The following is a 22,219-nucleotide window of genomic DNA, read 5'->3' on the forward strand; positions in this document are numbered from 1 at the left end:
GCTAGTAGGTAGGCAACTGATTTCCACCTGCAAAGGGAACTCTGGATGTGCCTTCGGACCGGCCGGTCTCAGCCAGCCCTGTTAGCAGTGCTCTGGATTGCGGATGCCGAAGCCTTCAGTAAAGAGGTAAAGAAACTGCAACCCTGTGTCCTCGTTATTTACTGTGACCTACACCGTCATCTACATCTTTAATTGGGCGCCCCTTAGCAGGGCCACGGACCGGGTCAGGCCACCGTGACATCCCCAGAACCGAGAAAGAGACCCGGTACTGAGTACCCCGCTGCCCTGCGCTTGGGGACCGCTCCAAACTTGGCATCACAAGCAGGATCTACTTAAGCCTGAAGAATCAGGTCATGTGTGCCTTGGAACTGTGACTGAATTGTGCTTGAACCGTGATTTATTGCAAAGACTGTGTATTGCTCTTTGCCACCAAAAATTCCCGCCAAAACTGCCGCCATTACAGTGCCACGAGGAGCGCAAGAGAAGATGAAGGGCATGGATTTGTGGGCGTGGACAAACTGAAGAGCGTGAAGACAATGGCCGCCCAGTCTAAACACTGCTGCATCCTGAGGACGTGTCCGTCAGCAGCCGAGGTCCGCCTTCTCATTCTCTATGGGGGGTGGAGACCATGGAGACGGGGCCTCCCCCGAAAGAGAGCGCGGGAAGAAGACCCAGAGGAGGGGACAGACATGGGGACTTCCAGGCAGCCATGTGGGGACACTCCGGCCCGGCACAGGGCCTCATCCCCAGAAGCGAACCCGGATCCACCATTGCTGAGGGGATTGACCTTCGCAGAGTTACCCATGGGGAGACCCAGCAGCCAGTCGCCGGAGGAATGGGTGGCCGTGGCTGAAGCCTGGCAGCTGGCATGCTGCCGAGAAGCCCACTCTCATGTGAGTGCCCGGCTTGGCCACCCTGCGGAGATCCGTCTGTCTCCCGCGTTCCCCTCTTCACCCGCTCCGACCGCGGAGGACCCACGGACCCCATCACCAGGCCATGAGCTGCGGGAGCGGGACCTGAAGATCCTGCCCTGGATGGAACACCGGCGGCGCCTGGTGGCTGCGTGGAGAAAAAAGACCCGACCCACGGCCACGATTGATCTGAAGGGCGAGGTGGACGATTCCCCGCCACAATGGGGAGTCGTTGTGGCCTTCAACCCCCGGGAAGGAGAGGGATTGGTGCAGGAGATTGGACTACCTGTGAGGGTCCGCGTTGACAGAGGTGAGGTGGAACCCTGCTATGGACAGGAGGATGCTGACCGCGATCTGCGCCCAGGAGATGCTGTGACTTATGATCGGTATCAGAGGGGGACCACCTGGTGGCCCGGAATGTTCAGCGGTGCGTTGCTCTCCTAGCAGCACCGGAAGCCCAGGAGACTGGGCCTGCAACGGGAACGACCGCTGCCCCTGATCAAGCTGAGCAGAACCCGGACTCCGCCCTTTCACGGCCAGGGAGGATGGTGTGCAGGGTAAGACCTTTGCTGTTAAGGCCCCGTCTCACATAGCGATTTACCAACGATCACGACCAGCGATACGACCTGGCTGTGATCGTTGGTAAGTCGTTGTGTGGTCGCTGGGGAGCTGTCACACAGACAGCTCTCTCCAGCGACCAACGATCAGGGGAACGACTTCGGCATCATTGAAACTGTCTTCAACGATGCCGAAGTCCCCCTGCAGCACCCGGGTAACCAGGGTAAACATTGGGTTACTAAGCGCAGGGCCGCGCTTAGTAACCCAACGTTTACCCTGGTTACCAAAAAAAACAAACAGTACATACTCGCCTTTCGGTGTCCGTCAGGTCCCTTGCCGTCTACTTCCTGCTCTGACTGAGTGCCGCCGTACAGTGAGAGCAGAGCGCAGCGGTGACGTCACCGCTGTGCTGTGCTCTCACTGTACGGCGGCACTCAGTCAGAGCAGGAAGCGGACGGCAAGGGACCTGACGGACATCAGATGGTGAGTATGTAGTGTTTGTTTTTTTTTACATTTACGCTGGTAACCAGGGTAAACATCGGGTTACTAAGCGCGGCCCTGCGCTTAGTAACCCGATGTTTACCCTGGTTACCAGTGAAGACATCGCTGGATCGGTGTCACACACACCGATTCAGCGATGTCAGCGGGACCTCAACGACCAAAAAAAGGTCCAGGCCATTCCGACACGACCAGCGATCTCACAGCAGGGGCCTGATCGCTGGTACGTGTCACACATAGCGAGATCGCTACTGAGGTTGCTGTTGCATCACAAAACTTGTGACTCAGCAGCGATCTCGCTAGCGATCTCGCTATGTGAGACGGGGTCTTTACCCAAGTAAACCTCGGAGCCATGACACTGTAAATAGTTCTCTAAAACTGCTTTTCTTGTTTTTGCTGCTTTAAACCCAACCAGGGTTAGTTCTTAAAGGGATCCCTTCGTTTACCCGGGATCCCTATTGTTTTATGTTTGTTTTTGCACAAGTTGTCTACGTTTATCAAAGACTGCTGAATCATAGACGGTGAATGATTCACAAACTGTTGCTGTATATAGTTGTACCTTCTTAAAGGTGCCCCCTACTGGTTTTACAAAGAAAAGAGCTTTTTGAAGAGACTGTTCCTGGATACAGCGCAGAAGTTCTTGCTTTATCAGACTGGCAAATCGATAGTTTGCACTACCTCAAAGAGACTTGAGATGTTCCTCTTAAAGGGAATGTTCATTGTTGCAATAAGCCGAAATATAATGTTGCCTTAAGAAAGTTAAATGGTAATAATGTTTTACATAGTAGTAGTATGTAGATAGAAAGATAGTGATAAGGAATAGAAATGTTGATAATGATATGTGAATAAAATTGAAGTTAAAGTGATTATCGGAACTAATGATAGAGAGCCAAGGAAAGATGCAGTAGGCCCGTGGGGGTAGACAAGAGAGTCCTGCATAGGAGAAAGAGAGCTCAGGAAAATGCTGATTTGCACTATTAGTTTTGTAGTATGCCTTTAGTGGGTACCTGCCTTACGCCCTTAAAGGAGAAAGTTAAATTATTGTTCAGAATTTGCACTTAGTAGATAGAATGCCCGGCTGGGTAATAATGGTTATTTATAGTCAGTTATTTAATAAATGTTATTTAAAATCTTAAGCACTATGTAAATATGTTTTTGTTTGTAACGTTCAAGTGTTCTCACCTCCCATAAAGGGAAGCACTATTAAATTTACTTGTTTATTACATTTCAAAATTTTGTATGTCTTTTGCTAACATGTATTGTTGTTCTTCTTTCCCAGTCCGGGAGTACTGGATTTAACTGGGGGGGAGTGCAGGGCCCCAGAGTCCTGGTCGTTGCAGTAATGTCGCTCTGCCACTAAGAGGAGCGATGTTACGTCTGATTGCACCAAAGGAGTTCACCTGACCAGGTATCACAGTCACACATTACACTTCACACTCCGGCCACCAGGGGGAGCAAATGGTTCTATGTATTAGGCCACTCCTCACACTCTGGTAAAACTGGGGGTTGGATAGGAAGTTAGAGAGAAGCTGACTGGGTTTTGCCCAGGTAACATCTAGTGAGAGAAGAGCGTTGTTTGGGAAAATCCAGGGGGGTCCCTGTCAAGGGTGGGATCCTGACAGAGGCCTAGCGAAAGGACAGATCGTTACGGAGCCGCGCCTGCACTTCATTGCGGCGGCATCTTAAGAAAGGACAAGAAGCGAAGTACATTGTGGAGAAGTTAGAAACGAGATCACAGCACAAATGCGATAGAACCAGTAGGAGTCGTGCCCCGAGATCGGCAACATCCTACTGAGGCGCGTAGCCGGTGGCCGGAACGCCAAGGAAGTATTGGGCTCTACGCATTACTTCAAACCAATGGAAGGGCAGTTAATTTTAGGTTGGCTGCCTCACCTTAATCACCTAATGAAGACAACGGAGGCAATTGTGGGAGAGGGGCGTCTCTAGTGTCCCTATAAAATAACTCCAGGCCTACCCCGGCATACGGGTGCGTCCTATCCATATCATCTGGGGGACGGAGAGAAAGAACAGAAACATACACGACAGTTGTGAGGACTATCCCGTGGTGCTCAGCAGGGAAGTACTACAACACCCAGGCGCTAGTAGGTAGGCAACTGATTTCCTCCTGCAAAGGGAACTCTGGATGTGCCTTCGGACCGGCCGGTCTCAGCCAGCCCTGTTAGCAGTGCACTGGATTGCGGATGCCGAAGCCTTCAGTAAAGAGGTAAAGAGACTGCAACCCTGTGTCCTTGTTATTTACTGCGACCTACACCGTCATCTACATCTTTAATTGGGCGCCCCTTAGCAGGGCCACGGACCGGGTCAGGCCACCGTGACATCCCCAGAACCAAGAGAGAGACCCGGTACCGAGTACCCCGCTGCCCTGCGCTTGGGGGCCGCTCCATATACAGCCCAGCAGAAGCCCCTTATATATGTATATACACTCACCGGCCACTTTATTAGGTACACCATGCTAGTAACGGGTTGGACCCCCTTTTGCCTTCAGAACTGCCTCAATTCTTCGTGGCATAGATTCAACAAGGTGCTGGAAGCATTCCTCAGAGATTTTGGTCCATATTGACATGGTGGCATCACACAGTTGCCGCAGATTTGTCGGCTGCACATCCCAAAGATGCTCCATAAAAGGCAGGATGGATCCATGCTTTCATGTTGTTTATGCCAAATTCTGACCCTACCATCCGAATGTCGCAGCAGAAATCGAGACTCATCAGACCAAGCAACGTTTTTCCAATCTTCTACTGTCCAATTTCGATGAGCTTGTACAAATTGTAGCCTCAGTTTCCTGTTCTTAGCTGAAAGGAGTGATACCCGGTGTGGTCTTCTGCTGCTGTAGCCCATCTGCCTCAAAGTTCGACGCACTGTGCGTTCAGAGATGCTCTTAGGCCTACCTTGGTTGTAACGGGTGGCGATTTGAGTCACTGTTGCCTTTCTATCAGCTCGAACCAGTCTGCCCATTCTCCTCTGACCTCTGGCATCAACAAGGCATTTCCGCCCACAGAACTGCCGCTCACTGGATTTTTTTTCTTTTTTGGACCATTCTCTGTAAACCCTAGAGATGGTTGTGCGTGAAAATCCCAGTAGATCAGCAGTTTCTGAAATACTCAGACCAGCCCTTCTGGCACCAACAACCATGCCACGTTCAAAGGCACTCAAATCACCTTTCTTCCCCATACTGATGCTCGGTTTGAACTGCAGGAGATTGTCTTGACCATGTCTACATGCCTAAATGCACTGAGTTGCCGCCATGTGATTGGCTGATTAGAAATTAAGTGTTAACAAGAAGTTGGACAGGTGTACCTAATAAAGTGGCCGGTGAGTGTATATATATATATATATACAACTCAGCAGAAGCCCCTCATATATATACAGCCCAGCAGAAGCCCCTCATATATATACAGCCCAGCAGAAGCCCCTCATATGCATACAGCCCAGCAGAAGCCTCTCATACATTTACAGCCCAGCAGAAGCCTCTCACACATATACAGCCCAGCAGAAGCCTCTGACATATAGAGCCCAGCAGAAGCCCCTCATATATATACAGCCCAGCAGAAGCCTCTCATACATATTCAGCCCAGCAGAAGCCTCTCATACATATACAGCCCAGCAGAAGCCTCTCATACATATAGAGCCCAGCAGAAGCCTCTGACATATAGAGCCCAGCAGACGCCTCTGACATATAGAGCCCAGCAAAAGCCTCTCATACATATACAGCCCAGCAGAAGCCGCTGACAAATAGAGCCCAGCAGAAGCCTCTGACATATAGAGCCCAGCAGAAGCCCCTCATATATATACAGCCCAGCAGAAGCCTCCCATACATATAGAGCCCAGCAGAAGCCTCTGACATATAGAGCCCAGCAGACGCCTCTGACATATACAGCCCAGCAGAAGCCTCTCATACATATACAGCCCTGCAGAAGCCTCTCATACATATACAGCCCAGCAGAAGCCTCTGACATATAGAGCCCAGCAGCAGTCTTTGATATAGACAGCCCAAATTTCTACAATATACATACATACATATGTACATATTTTAATCTTTAACGCCCTTTCAGGACTTCAAGGGTTGACAAGGTCAGATATACTGCGTGAATTGGACTTTAGTGACATCATTAGTGATATTGCAGCACACAAATCAAGGAAAGTGCCCTGATTGTAAAAAATGAATGATTTTACTTAAATTACTCTGCGTAAAAGATTTTTGTAAATAAACTTGCGTTCGTTTCATTTTGTGTTTTTACATTACATATTGCAGCACCTTCAAAAATGGGCCTCCCTCCAAAATGGGCCCCGGGCCACCCACCTCTTTAATCCGGCCCTGCCCATATAGAGCATCCATATTGCATCTGATTTTTACAGGTACATTGCAATTTCTAACATAGAAAGTTGTAGTTGATCATGTACATATTAAACTATTGCCGTATAAATACAGATGTCACACGTATGTGAAATACAGACACACAATGGCACACAGATGACAATATGAAGGAATGGATATGGCACACAGATGACAATATGAAGGAATGGATATGGCACACGGATTATAATATGAATGAATGGATATGGCACCCAGATGACAATATGAATGAATGGATATGGCACATGGATGACAATATAAAGGAATGGATATGGCACATGGATGACAATTGTTGTGAATTCCGCTCTTGGGCTCCCTCCGGTGGTTGTAAGTGGCATTTTTGTGAATTCTGTTCTTGGGCTCCCTCCTGTGGTTTTGAGTGGTATGGCTGCTTCTGGGATTTAGCATCAGCAGCTGTTTTCACTGATCGTCTTTCTGGCTCGGCTATATTAGTCTGCCTGTTCCCTCATTCAATGCCAGTTGTCAATTGTTCCAGCCTGGACTCACGGCTCTTTGGATTTCCCTGACACTCTGACCAGTTCAGCAAAGCTAAGTCCTTGCTTGTTCTTTTGCAGTTTACTTGTTGTGGACTTGTTGTTCAGCACTTTCTATGTTTTTGCTCATTTGTCCAGCTTATCAGTATGAACCTATTCAGCTAAGCTGGAAGCTCTGGGCAGCAGAGTTTGCCCTCCACACCTTTAGTCAGGTGTGGAGATTTTTGCATTTCTCTGCGGTGGACTTTTTGTAGTTTTTATTACTGACCGCACAGTGTTCTGTCCTGTACTAATTCTATCTAGCTAGAAGTGGCCTCCTTTGCTAAATCTTGTTTCATACTACGTATGTCATTTCCTTCTCCTCTCACAGTCATTATTTGTGGGGGGCTGTCCTATCCTTTGGGGATTTTCTCTGAGGCAAGATAGCTTTCCTGTTTCTACCTTTAGGGGTAGCTAGTTCTCCGGCTGTGACGAGGTGTCCAGGGAGTGACAGGAACATCCCACGGCTACTGCTAGTGTCTGTGTTAAGATTAGGAACTGCGGTCTGTATAGTTACCACCTGCTCAGAGCTAGTCGCATGTCCCTCCTACATCACCAGACCATAACAGTACAACTGGCCAAAAATGAGCTGAATGCATCTCAAAAGAAGGAAAAGAAAAAGAGTTCTGAGCCATTTTTTTTTCTTTAGACTGTTTTGTCTTTTTCCTTCCTCTTAATCTCTGGGTGATTCAGGATTTGGATGCGGGCATGGATGTTCGGGGTTGTTTTCTCGTGTGGATAAGCTTGCTGCAAGAGTACAGAGTATTCAAGATTATGTTGTTCAGACTCCGGCCTTAGAGCCTAGAATTCCTACTCCGGAATTGTTTTACGGGGATAGATCTAAGTTTTTGAACTTTAAAAATAACTGCAAATTGTTTTTTGCTCTGAAACCCCGTTCCTCTGGTGACCCCATTCAGCAAGTTAAAATAGTTATTTCTCTGCTGCGTGGTGACCCTCAGGACTGGGCATTCTCCCTTGAGTCAGGGGATCCGGCATTGCTTAATGTAGATGCATTTTTTCAATCGCTCGGATTATTGTATGACGAACCTAACTCTGTAGAGCATGCTGAGAAAACACTTTTGGCCCTGTGTCAGGGTCAGGAAGCGGCAGAATTATACTGCCAGAAATTTAGAAAATGGTCTGTGCTCACTAAATGGAATGAGGATGCTCTGGCAGCAATTTTCAGAAAGGGTCTTTCTGAAGCCCTTAAAGATGTTATGGTGGGGTTCCCCACGCCTGTTGGTTTGAGCGAATCTATGTCTCTGGCCATTCAGATTGATCGGCGCCTGCACGAATGCAAAGTGGTGCACCATATGTCAGCGTCCTCTGAGCAGAGACCTGAGCCTATGCAATGTGATAGGATTTTGACTAGAGCGGAACAGAGGGGATACAGACGTCAGAATGGGCTGTGTTTTTACTGTGGGTATTCAGCTCATACTATCTCTGATTGCCCTAAGCGTATTAAGAGGGTCGCTAGATCTGTTACCATTAGTACTGTACAGCCGAAGTTTCTCCTGTCTGTGACCCTGATTTGCTCATTGTCATCTTTTTCTGTCATGGCATTTGTGGATTCAGGCACTGCTCTGAATTTAATGGACTTAGAATTCGCCAGGCGCTGTGGCTTTTCTTTGCAGCCTTTGCAGAGTCCTATTCCCTTGAGGGGTATTGATGCTACACCATTGGCCAAGAATAAACCTCAGTATTGGACTCAGCTGACTATGTGCATGGCTCCAGCACATCAGGAAGATTGCCGTTTTCTGGTGTTGCATAATTTACATGATGTTGTTGTACTGGGTTTTCCATGGTTACAGGTGCACAATCCTGTGCTGGATTGGAAATCGATGTCTGTGACTAGTTGGGGTTGTCAAGGGGTACATAGTGACGTTCCTTTGATGTCAATTTCCTCTTCCCCCTCTTCTGATGTTCCTGAATTTTTGTCAGATTTCCAGGATGTATTCGATGAGCCCAAGTCCAGTTCCCTTCCTCCACATAGGAACTGTGATTGTGCTATTGTATTGATTCCTGGCTGTAAGTTCCCTAAGGGCCGACTTTTCAATCTGTCTGTGCCAGAGCATGCCGCTATGCGGAGCTATGTCAAGGAGTCTTTAGAGAAGGGGCATATTCGGCCGTCTTCTTCACCATTGGGAGCAGGATTCTTTTTTGTTGCCAAGAAGGATGGCTCCTTGAGACCCTGTATTGATTATCGCCTTCTTAATAAAATCACGGTCAAATTCCAATACCCTTTACCTTTGCTCTCTGATTTGTTTGCTAGGATTAAGGGGGCTAGTTGGTTTACCAAGATTGAACTTCGAGGGGCATATAATCTTGTTCGTATTAAACAGGGTGACGAATGGAAAACTGCATTTAATACGCCCGAAGGCCATTTTGAATACCTGGTGATGCCTTTCAGGCCTTCTAATGCTCCTTCTGTATTTCAGTCCTTTATGCATTATATTTTCCGCAATTATCTTGATAAATTCTTGATTGTGTATTTGGATGATATTTTGATTTTTTCCAATGATTGGGAGTCTCATGTGAAGCAGGTCAGGATGGTATTCCAGATCCTTCGTGATAATGCTCTATTTGTGAAGGGGTCTAAGTGCCTATTTGGAGTTCAGAAGGTCTCTTTTTGGGGGTTTATTTTTTCTCCTTCATCTATAGAAATGGATCCTGTTAAGGTCCAAGCCATTCATGACTGGATTCAACCCACATCTGTGAAGAGCCTTCAGAAATTTTTGGGCTTTGTTAATTTTTATCGCCGTTTCATTGCCAACTTCTCTAGTGTGGTTAAACCCCTGACCGATTTGACGAAGAAAGGCGCTGATCTGACTAATTGGTCCTCTGAGGCTGTTGAGGCCTTTCAGGAGCTTAAACGCCGATTTACTTCTGCCCCTGTCTTGCGTCAGCTGGATGTTTCTTTTCCTTTTCAGGTTGAGGTTGACGCTTCTGAGATTGGGGCAGGGGCCGTTTTGTCACAGAGGAATTCTGATGGTTCCTTGATGAAGCCATGTGCCTTCTTTTCCCGAAAGTTTTCGCCTGCGGAACGCAATTATGATGTCGGCAATCGGGAGTTGTTGGCTATGAAGTGGGCATTTGAGGAGTGGCGACATTGGCTTGAGGGAGCCAAGCACCGCATTGTGGTCTTGACCGATCATAAGAATCTGATTTACCTCGAGTCGGCCAAGCGGCTGAACCCTAGACAGGCTCGGTGGTCCCTGTTTTTCTCCCGTTTTGACTTTGTGGTCTCATATCTTCCGGGATCTAAGAATGTTAAGGCGGATGCCCTCTCTAGGAGTTTTTTGCCTGATTCTCCTGGAGTCCTTGAGCCGGTTGGCATTCTTAGGGAAGGGGTGATTCTGTCTGCCATCTCCCCTGATTTGCGGCAGGCGCTTCAGGAATTTCAGGCTGATAAACCTGACCGCTGTCCTGTGGGGAAGCTGTTTGTTCCTGATAGATGGACAAGTAAGGTAATTTCTGAGGTCCATTGTTCTGTGTTGGCCGGTCATCCTGGGATTTTTGGTACCAGAGATTTGGTTGCTAGGTCCTTTTGGTGGCCTTCCTTGTCGCGGGATGTGCGTTCTTTTGTGCAGTCCTGTGGGACTTGTGCCCGGGCTAAGCCTTGCTGTTCCCGCGCTAGTGGGTTGCTTTTGCCTTTGCCTGTCCCGGAGAGGCCTTGGACGCATATTTCCATGGATTTTATTTCGGACCTTCCTGTGTCCCAGAGGATGTCTGTTATCTGGGTGGTTTGTGACCGGTTCTCTAAAATGGTCCATTTGGTGCCTTTGCCTAAATTGCCTTCCTCCTCTGATTTGGTTCCATTGTTTTTTCAGCATGTGGTTCGTTTGCATGGCATTTTGGAGAATATTGTGTCTGACAGAGGTTCCCAGTTTGTTTCCAGGTTTTGGCGGGCCTTTTGTGCTAAGATGGGCATTAATTTGTCTTTTTCTTTGGCGTTCCATCCTCAGACAAATGGCCAAACTGAGTGAACTAATCAAACCTTGGAAATCTATTTGAGATGCTTTGTGTCTGCTGATCAGGATGATTGGGTGGCTTTCTTGCCGTTGGCCGAGTTTGCCCTTACTAATCGGGCCAGTTCGGCTACTTTGGTCTCGCCTTTCTTTTGTAATTTTGGTTTCCATCCTTGTTTTTCTTCGGGGCAGGTTGGGCCTTCTGATTGTCCTGGTGTAGATTCCGTGATGGACAGGTTACAGCAGATTTGGACTCATGTGGTAGACAATTTGACGTTGTCTCAGGAAAAGGCTCAGCGTTTTGCTAACCGCCGTCGGTGTGTTGGTCCTTGGCTTCGTGTGGGGGATTTGGTCTGGTTATCCTCTCGTCATGTTCCTATGAAGGTTTCTTCCCCTAAGTTCAAGCCTCGGTTTATTGGTCCTTATAAGATTTCTGAGATTATCAATCCAGTGTCTTTTCGTTTGGCCCTTCCAGCCTCTTTCGCCATCCACAATGTTTTCCATAGATCTTTGTTGCGGAGATATGTGGTACCTGTTGTTCCATCTGTTGATCCTCCTGCCCCGGTGTTGGTTGAGGGGGAGTTGGAATATGTGGTTAAGAAAATTTTGGATTCTCGTTTTTCGAGGCGGAGGCTTCAGTATCTTGTCAAGTGGAAGGGTTATGGCCAAGAGGATAATTCTTGGGTGGTTGCCTCCGATGTCCATGCCGCCGATTTGGTTCATGCTTTTCATTTGGCTCGTCCTGATCGGCCTGGGGGCTCTGGTGAGGGTTCGGTGACCCTCCTCAAGGGGGGGGTACTGTTGTGAATTCCGCTCTTGAGCTCCCTCCGGTGGTTGTAAGTGGCATTTTTGTGAATTCTGTTCTTGGGCTCCCTCCTGTGGTTTTGAGTGGTATGGCTGCTTCTGGGATTTAGCATCAGCAGCTGTTTTCACTGATCGTCTTTCTGGCTCGGCTATATTAGTCTGCCTGTTCCCTCATTCAATGCCAGTTGTCAATTGTTCCAGCCTGGACTCACGGCTCTTTGGATTTCCCTGACACTCTGACCAGTTCAGCAAAGCTAAGTCCTTGCTTGTTCTTTTGCAGTTCACTTGTTGTGGACTTGTTGTTCAGCACTTTCTATGTTTTTGCTCATTTGTCCAGCTTATCAGTATGAACCTATTCAGCTAAGCTGGAAGCTCTGGGCAGCAGAGTTTGCCCTCCACACCTTTAGTCAGGTGTGGAGATTTTTGCATTTCTCTGCGGTGGACTTTTTGTAGTTTTTATTACTGACCGCACAGTGTTCTGTCCTGTACTAATTCTATCTAGCTAGAAGTGGCCTCCTTTGCTAAATCTTGTTTCATACTACGTATGTCATTTCCTTCTCCTCTCACAGTCATTATTTGTGGGGGGCTGTCCTATCCTTTGGGAATTTTCTCTGAGGCAAGATAGCTTTCCTGTTTCTACCTTTAGGGGTAGCTAGTTCTCCGGCTGTGACGAGGTGTCCAGGGAGTGACAGGAACATCCCACGGCTACTGCTAGTGTCTGTGTTAAGATTAGGAACTGCGGTCTGTATAGTTACCACCTGCTCAGAGCTAGTCGCATGTCGCTCCTACATCACCAGACCATAACAGACAATATGAAGGAATGGATATGGCACACAGATGACAATATGAATGAATGGATATGGCACACAGATGACAATATGAATGAATGTATATGGCACATGGATGACAATATGAAGGAATGGATATGGCACACAGATGACAATATGAATGAATGGATATGGCACACAGATGACAATATGAATGAATGGATATGGCACATGGATGACAATATGAAGGAATGGATATGGCACACAGATGACAATATGAAGGAATGTATATGGCACAGATGACAATATGAATGAATGGATATGGCACACAGATGACAATATGAATGAATGGATATGGCACATGGATGACAATATGAAGGAATGGATATGGCACACAGATGACAATATGAATGAATGGATATGGCACACGGATTACAATATGAAGGGATGGATATGGCACACGGATTACAATATGAATGAATGGATATGGCACGCAGATGACAATATGAATGAATGGATATGGCACATGGATGACAATATGAAGGAATGGATATGGCACACAGATGACAGTATGAATGAATGGATATGGCACATGGATGACAATATGAAGGAATGGATATGGCACACGGATTACAATATGAATGGATATGGCACACGGATTACAATATGAATGAATAGATATGGCACACGGATGACAATATGAATGAATTGATATGGCATACGGATTACAATATGAAGGAATTGATATGGCACACAGATGACAATATGAAGGAATGTATATGGCATACGGATGACAATATGAATGAATGGATATGGTACACGGATGACAATATGAATGAATGGATATGGCACACGGATGACAATATGAATGAATGGATATGGCACACGGATGACAATATGAAGGAAAGAATATGGCACACGGATGACAATATGAATGAATGGATGAATGGATGAAAAGTGGATGACTTTTCATGTGCTCGCCTTAACCCGACCTAAAACAAAAGCCTGCATTCTTCTCTTGAAAGTTTTATATTACAATTTACTTGTAGCAGATTACTGAAAATGGGCATGATATCCATAAGGAAATCCATTATACACAGAGAGTGACCTGGACAGAGTCAACTTAATGACCAGAAATAAAAAAACAACAACTGAATATCAGCAACCATTGGATACCTGTTCTAATAAAAACTTGCTTTTATAGCATAATGCCTTGTAACTCACCCGGTGTTCCTAAATGAGCCTGAGCAATGGTTAATTTCTCATGTGGAGCTTTGCATTGGCAGCTGGTATCAACAGCAAACAGAGCAGGTGTGGCAAGAGTCTGTGGAATAACACAGGAAAGAAGCCATTATTTCTTGAGCGGATTGCTATAAATATGGCAAGGACGTCAGTATTCACAGGCACGTTTTATACCCTCCTTCTCCTGCTGTGTTTTGTAAGATCAGAATATGCTTCTGAAAGCCTCTTAATTACAATAACCTGATTGCATTAATTGTTTTGATTGAAAGACATATATATTGTTAGATCTAAAATTGGAATCTTGGATTTCCTTCTCATTAATGAAGTGCAGAACAAAATCTCCAATACTTACTTTAAAGAGAATCTGTCAGTGGGATCAACCCTCCTATGCCGTGTATATGGGCTTGCAGGTCATAGAAAGATGAATAAAATCATACTCTGATATCTGCGATCCACTTACTTATTCCAGAGAATTCCATACGTTTTTCTTAATTACAAATGAGATGTTAAGATCTATAGGCATTACAAAGATCTCATCGAGAATCTGCCTTCAAAGGTAATTTGAAATGAAATAGCATTACCAGTGTGAGACATGTAATGACTGACAGTCTGCTCTCCTGATCTCACTGCAGAGCTATCTGTGATTATAACTAACATGGTACAGCAGAGCTGAACTTTGGCTCATTACAAACATATCTGTAGCTGCAGCTCTTCTCTCACAATGTTGCCAGCTCAGTGGTATGGCCCCCTCTCCCACACAGACTGCCTGTGAAATGGACGCTGAAGAGGTGTTAGATATAATCACACTCACCTGTGCAGTGAGATCAAGAGAACAGACTGTCACTCACTACATGTCTCTGTTATGACCCCAATGGCGAGGGTCTCAGAGGAACGTGGAAGTCTGCAGAATACAAAAATCCAGCTCATAGGGCAGTGGTAACTGGGTTGACCATATATCTACTCCTAACGCCAACACTAGAAGTAGCCGGGGATCATTCCTACGTTGATTCTAGATGACACGCGCCAGCCGGAGAATCTAGCTACCCCTAGTAGAGGAAAACAAAGACCTTTCTTGCCTCCAGAGAAGGGGACCCCAAAGCTGGATAGAAGCCCCCCACAAATAATGACGGTGAGGTAAGAGGAAATGACAAACACAGAAATGAACCAGGTTTAGCACAGAGAGGCCCGCTTACTGATAGCAGAATAAAGAAAGGTAACTTATATGGTCAACAAAAACCCTATCAAAATCCACACTGGAAATTCAAGAACCCCCGAACCGTCTAACGGTCCGGGGGGAGAACACCAGCCCCCCTAGAGCTTCCAGCAAAGGTCAGGATATAGATTTGGAACAAGCTGGACAAAAATACAAAACCAAAACAAATAGCAAAAAGCAAAAGGCAGACTTAGCTGATATAACTGGAACCAGGATCAGTAGACAAGAGCACAGCAGACTAGCTCTGATAACTACGTTGCCAGGCATAGAACTGAAGGTCCAGGGAGCTTATATAGCAACACCCCTAACTAACGACCCAGGTGCGGATAAAAGGAATGACAGAAAAACCAGAGTCAAAAAACTAGTAACCACTAGAGGGAGCAAAAAGCAAATTCACAACAGTACCCCCCCCTTAGTGAGGGGTCACCGAACCCTCACCACGACCACCAGGGCGATCAGGATGAGCGGCATGAAAGGCACGAACTAAATCGGCCGCATGAACATCAGAGGCGACCACCCAGGAATTATCCTCCTGACCATAGCCCTTCCACTTGACCAGGTACTGAAGCCTCCGCCTGGAGAGGCGAGAATCCAAGATCTTCTCCACCACGTACTCCAACTCGCCCTCAACCAACACCGGAGCAGGAGGCTCAGCAGAAGGAACTACAGGCACAATGTACCGCCGCAACAAGGACCTATGAAATACATTGTGAATAGCAAACGACACAGGAAGATCCAGACGAAAAGATACAGGATTAAGGATTTCCAATATCTTGTAAGGCCCAATAAAACGAGGTTTAAATTTGGGAGAGGAGACCTTCATAGGAACAAAGCGGGAAGAAAGCCATACCAAATCCCCAACACGTAGTCGGGGACCCACACCGCGGCGGCGGTTGGCAAAGCGCTGAGCCTTCTCCTGTGACAACTTCAAGTTGTCCACCACATGATTCCAGATCTGCTGCAACCTATCCACCACAGAATCCACCCCAGGACAGTCAGAAGGCTCCACATGACCCGAAGAAAAACGAGGATGGAAACCAGAGTTGCAGAAAAAAGGCGAAACCAAGGTGGCGGAACTAGCCCGATTATTAAGGGCAAACTCAGCCAACGGCAAGAATGTCACCCAATCGTCCTGATCAGCAGAGACAAAACACCTCAAATAAGCCTCCAAAGTCTGATTAGTTCGCTCCGTCTGTCCATTAGTCTGAGGATGGAAAGCAGACGAAAACGACAAATCAATGCCCATCCTACTACAAAAGGATCGCCAGAACCTGGAAACGAACTGGGATCCTCTGTCTGACACAATATTCTCAGGGATGCCGTGCAAACGAACCACGTTCTGAAAAAACACAGGAACCAGATCGGAAGAGGAAGGCAGCTTAGGCAAAGGAACCAAATGGACCATCTTGGAAAAGCGATCACATATCACCCAGATAACGGACATGCCCTGAGATAGCGGAAGATCAGAAATGAAATCCATGGAGATATGTGTCCAAGGTCTCTTCGGGACAGGCAAGGGCAAGAGCAAACCGCTGGCACGAGAACAGCAAGGCTTAGCTCGAGCACAAGTCCCACAGGACTGCACAAATGACCGCACATCCCTTGACAAGGAAGGCCACCAAAAGGACCTGGCCACCAGATCTCTGGTGCCAAAAATTCCCGGGTGACCTGCCAACACCGAGGAATGAACCTCGGAAATGACTCTGCTGGTCCACTTATCCGGGACAAACAGTCTGTCAGGTGGACAAGACTCAGGCCTATCAGCCTGAAATCTCTGCAACACACGTCGCAGATCCGGAGAAATAGCTGACAAGATAACTCCATCTTTAAGAATACCAACAGGATCAGCGACTCCAGGAGCATCAGGCACAAAGCTCCTAGAAAGAGCATCGGCCTTCACATTCTTTGAACCTGGTAAATACGAGACAACAAAATCAAAGCGGGAGAAAAACAATGACCAGCGGGCCTGTCTCGGATTAAGGCGTTTAGCAGACTCGAGATACATCAGATTTTTGTGATCAGTCAAGACCACCACACGATGCTTAGCACCCTCGAGCCAATGACGCCACTCCTCAAATGCCCATTTCATGGCCAACAACTCCCGATTGCCCACATCATAATTTCGCTCGGCAGGCGAAAACTTCCTAGAGAAAAAGGCACAAGGTTTCATAACAGAGCAACCAGGGCCTCTCTGCGACAAAACGGCCCCTGCCCCAATCTCCGAAGCATCCACCTCAACCTGAAAGGGAAGTGAGACGTCAGGCTGGCACAAAACAGGCGCCGAAGTAAACCGGCGTTTCAACTCCTGGAAAGCCTCCACGGCAGCAGGAGCCCAGTTAGCTACATCGGAGCCCTTCTTGGTCATATCCGTCAAAGGTTTCACAATGCTAGAAAAATTAGCGATAAAACGACGGTAGAAGTTAGCGAAGCCCAAGAACTTCTGAAGACTCTTAACTGACGAGGGCTGAGTCCAATCAAGAATAGCTCGGACCTTGACTGGGTCCATCTCCACAGCAGAAGGGGAAAAAATGAACCCCAAAAAGGGAACCTTCTGTACACCAAAGAGACACTTTGAGCCCTTGACAAACAAAGAATTTTCACGCAAAATTTTAAAGACCAACCTGACCTGCTCCACATGCGAATCCCAATTATCAGAAAAAACCAAAATATCATCCAGATAAACAATCAAAAATTTATCCAGATACTTCCGGAAAATGTCATGCATAAAGGACTGAAAAACTGAAGGCGCATTGGAGAGCCCAAAAGGCATCACCAAGTACTCAAAATGACCTTCGGGCGTATTGAATGCGGTTTTCCATTCATCACCTTGCTTAATGCGCACAAGGTTGTACGCACCACGAAGGTCTATCTTGGTGAACCACTTGGCACCCTTAATCCGGGCAAACAAGTCAGACAACAGCGGTAAAGGATACTGAAACTTGACAGTGATCTTATTTAAAAGCCGATAATCAATACAAGGTCTCAAAGATCCGTCCTTTTTTGCCACAAAAAAGAATCCCGCACCAAGAGGGGAAGAAGACGGACGGATGTGTCCTTTCTCCAGAGACTCCTTGATATATGAACGCATAGCGGTATGTTCAGGTACAGACAGATTAAACAGTCTTCCCTTAGGAAATTTACTGCCTGGGATCAAATCTATAGCACAGTCACAGTCCCTATGAGGAGGCAGTGCACTGGACTCAGACTCACTGAAGACATCCTGATAATCAGACAAATACTCCGGAACTTCCGAAGGCGTAGAGGAAGCAATAGACACAGGCAGGGAATCCCCATGAATACCACAACAGCCCCAACTTGAGACTGACATAGCCTTCCAGTCCAGGACTGGATTATGGGTCTGTAACCATGGCAGCCCTAAAACAACCAAATCATGCATTTTATGTAAAACCAGGAAACGTATCACCTCGCGGTGTTCAGGAGTCATGCACATGGTAACCTGAGTCCAATACTGCGGTTTATTTGCTGCCAATGGTGTAGCATCAATACCCCTAAGAGGAATAGGATTTTCTAATGGTTCAAGAGTAAATCCACAGCGCTTAGCAAATGAGAGATCCATGAGACTCAGGGCAGCACCTGAATCTACAAACGCCATGACAGGATAAGATGACAGTGAGCAAATCAAAGTTACAGACAGAATAAATTTAGGTTGCAAATTACCAACGGTGACAGGACTAACAACCTTAGCTATACGTTTAGAGCATGCTGAGATAACATGTGTAGAATCACCACAGTAGTAGCACAAGCCATTCCGGCGTCTATGAATTTTCCGCTCATTTCTAGTCAGGATTCTATCACATTGCATTAAATCAGGTGTCTGTTCAGACAACACCATGAGGGAATTTGCGGTTTTTCTATCACATTGCACCGAATTAGGTGTCTGTTCAGACAACACCATGAGGGAATTTGCGGTTTTGCGCTCCCGCAACCGCCGGTCAATTTGAATAGCCAGTGCCATAGTATCATTCAGACCTGTGGGAATGGGAAAACCCACCATAACATTCTTAATGGCTTCAGAAAGGCCATTTCTAAAATTAGCGGCCAGTGCACACTCGTTCCAATGTGTCAGCACGGACCATTTCCGAAATTTTTGGCAATACACTTCAGCCTCGTCCTGCCCCTGAGACATAGACAGCAAGGCTTTTTCTGCCTGAATCTCAAGATTGGGTTCCTCATAAAGTAAACCGAGCGCCAGAAAAAACGCATCAAGATCAGCCAATGCCGGATCTCCTGGCGCCAGCGAAAAAGCCCAATCCTGAGGGTCGCCCCGTAAGAACGAAATCACAATTTTTACTTGCTGAGCAGAATCTCCAGATGAACAGGGTCTCAGGGACAAAAACAATTTACAATTATTCACGAAATTCCTAAACTTAAACCTGTCTCCGGAAAACAGTTCAGGAATCGGTATTTTAGGTTCTGACCTAGGATTTCTGATAACATAGTCTTGTATGCCCTGCACACGAGTAGCCAGCTGGTCCACACTTGTAATCAAGGTCTGGACATTCATGTCTGCAGCAAGCATAGCCACTCTGAGGTAAAGGGGAAAAAGAAAAAAAAAACTCAGAATCTTCTTTCTTATAATCCCTCTTCTGCAATGCATTAAACATTTAATACTGGCCTGGCAAACTGTTATGACCCCAATGGCGAGGGTCTCAGAGGAACGTGGAAGTCTGCAGAATACAAAAATCCAGCTCATAGGGCAGTGGTAACTGGGTTGACCATATATCTACTCCTAACGCCAACACTAGAAGTAGCCGGGGATCATTCCTACGTTGATTCTAGATGACACGCGCCAGCCGGAGAATCTAGCTACCCCTAGTAGAGGAAAACAAAGACCTTTCTTGCCTCCAGAGAAGGGGACCCCAAAGCTGGATAGAAGCCCCCCACAAATAATGACGGTGAGGTAAGAGGAAATGACAAACACAGAAATGAACCAGGTTTAGCACAGAGAGGCCCGCTTACTGATAGCAGAATAAAGAAAGGTAACTTATATGGTCAACAAAAACCCTATCAAAATCCACACTGGAAATTCAAGAACCCCCGAACCGTCTAACGGTCCGGGGGGAGAACACCAGCCCCCCTAGAGCTTCCAGCAAAGGTCAGGATATAGATTTGGAACAAGCTGGACAAAAATACAAAACCAAAACAAATAGCAAAAAGCAAAAGGCAGACTTAGCTGATATAACTGGAACCAGGATCAGTAGACAAGAGCACAGCAGACTAGCTCTGATAACTACGTTGCCAGGCATAGAACTGAAGGTCCAGGGAGCTTATATAGCAACACCCCTAACTAACGACCCAGGTGCGGATAAAAGGAATGACAGAAAAACCAGAGTCAAAAAACTAGTAACCACTAGAGGGAGCAAAAAGCAAATTCACAACATGTCTCACACTGGTAACTCCATCTTTCATTTCAAAAAAGCTCTGGAGGCAGATTTTCATGCAGATTAGTGTCCCATCGATAGATCTTAACAGCTCATTTACACATAAAAAAGTGGATTCTTCTGGAATAACACATTAGATCGCCGATATCAAGGTATCATTTTATTCAGCTTCCTATGACCTGCTTGACCATATAAACGTCTTTGGGGGGGTTGATCCTACATACAAATTCCCTTTAATTTAGGCCAGTAAAGATGGCGTGTATTTACATTTCTCCATTCCATTACAATGTGTGAGGGCAAGGGCACATGTAGAGGTCACAGGAAACATCAATTTTACTTGCAGACATTAACAATCAATTAGAAAACTGCAAATTTGCAGTAAAATCTTGGCAATTCTGTGGAGGTAGAAAAACATAACAAAGCAATCATCAGCACACCGGGTTGAGAAATGCTTAGGATGAGAGCACGGTGCACGGAGGCTTCAGGTTGGTTTCCTGCGCAAGTAAACCATGGAAAAAATTTGGAAAATCCTGCAACCGCAAAGTTCATTAAAATATTATATGTTTATTTGTAGATTAATATATGAAAAAAACAAAATTTAAAAGGACTTAGTAGCGCTAAAGTCAACGCATTTCAACGATTAAGAGCTCGTATAGCTCAAAACGCGTCAAATTAAATGAGTCATCAAGAGAAGGGAAAGATATGGGCTCAGCGTGTGAGCCCGCATCAAAGGCAGGGACACTACTTTTGACGTACAAGTACTTCAAAGGTAGTGAAGGGGTTAGGGATCCGGCAGGGGACGATAGCTGAAGACCAGACTAATTCAGTGCCGCCCTTGACCAGCTTATGCCAGCGTTCCTCTATGCAAATGACCGGTCTCTTGCTTTGGGAGACCTGTTAAACAACTATAGCAACACTGGAAGAAGCCAACCAGATCTCGACTCCGGCTACGGTCCTCGGTCAGATCTTTAAACTATATTTTCTCTGAAACGGAGCAATTCAAAAAGATATATACTTGGCTGCAAACGTAAGAGCCAAAGATCTGATACATGCTGCCCTCGTTTTCGGCATATATCCACCTTAATATTCACTCTCTCTTCAAAGCAAATAGAATATAATCCCTCTTGGGTTTTTAAAGGAGTTGTCTGATTTCACTGTAGACATCTGGCCTTCAGCATGTGACTTGTGCAGCCAATCACTGGGAGGCTCAAGTACTAGAAACCAGGCAATCCATTTAAAAGTCGTCTAGCGTTTTTCCTCAGATATTCTTGGCTAGCTAGCTGATATTGATTTGGCACAGAACACACGTTTGCTACTTAGAATAATGATTCTATTCCTACATATTATCGTTGTTGACACTCGATCAATTTAATGCCACAAAAAAAGTTAAGTGCATAAAAAAAGCATTAGAACAATTAATCTAAAAGCTCATAGTGCAGAAATATAGTCAACTGTAAGGAAAAACATAACACTTTTTAGTGGGAATCATTGGCAAATAAATGCAACTGTATAGAAAGTCAGTGCATTTAAAACGGTCCTGACAAATGGAATGCCTGAATGTGGGGTGAATATAGCCGAAGTACCCCTTTTAAAATACCGAATTGTATCTATTAGTGATGAGCGAACATGCTCAGATAAGGTGTTATCCGAGCATGATCGGGTGCTAACCCAGCAGGCAATCCCTGCAGTCGAACAGCTGTGAGACATACAGCCGTGGGGACTTGTACATACACTGCTCAAAAAATAAAAGGAACACTTAAACAACAGAATACAACTCTTGTAAATCAAACTTCTGTGAAATCAAACTGTCCTCTTAAGAAGCAACACTGTTTGACAATCAATTTCACATGCTGTTGTGCAAATGGAATAGACAACAGATGGAAATTATTAGCAATTATCAAGACACAATCAATAAAGGAGTGGTTCTGCAGGTGGGGACCAAAGACCA

The 22,219-nt window shown here is 46.1% G+C and overlaps 1 protein-coding gene across 4 annotated transcripts in view; it reads right to left on the minus strand.

Annotated features, from left to right (window-relative positions):
- PCYT1B (phosphate cytidylyltransferase 1B, choline) overlaps positions 1–22,219 on the minus strand; it is a 105,908-nt gene that overhangs the window by 37,622 nt on the left and 46,067 nt on the right. For all 4 annotated transcript variants that reach the window (XM_077294668.1, XM_077294667.1, XM_077294665.1 and 1 more), the window contains exon 2: positions 13,639–13,738. In XM_077294668.1, coding sequence (XP_077150783.1) covers positions 13,639–13,738 — 100 coding nt within the window. The remainder of the gene's footprint in view (positions 1–13,638; positions 13,739–22,219) is intronic.

This window comes from Ranitomeya variabilis, chromosome 3 (assembly GCF_051348905.1).
Source record: "Ranitomeya variabilis isolate aRanVar5 chromosome 3, aRanVar5.hap1, whole genome shotgun sequence".
In the NCBI taxonomy this organism is placed as follows: domain Eukaryota; kingdom Metazoa; phylum Chordata; class Amphibia; order Anura; family Dendrobatidae; genus Ranitomeya; species Ranitomeya variabilis.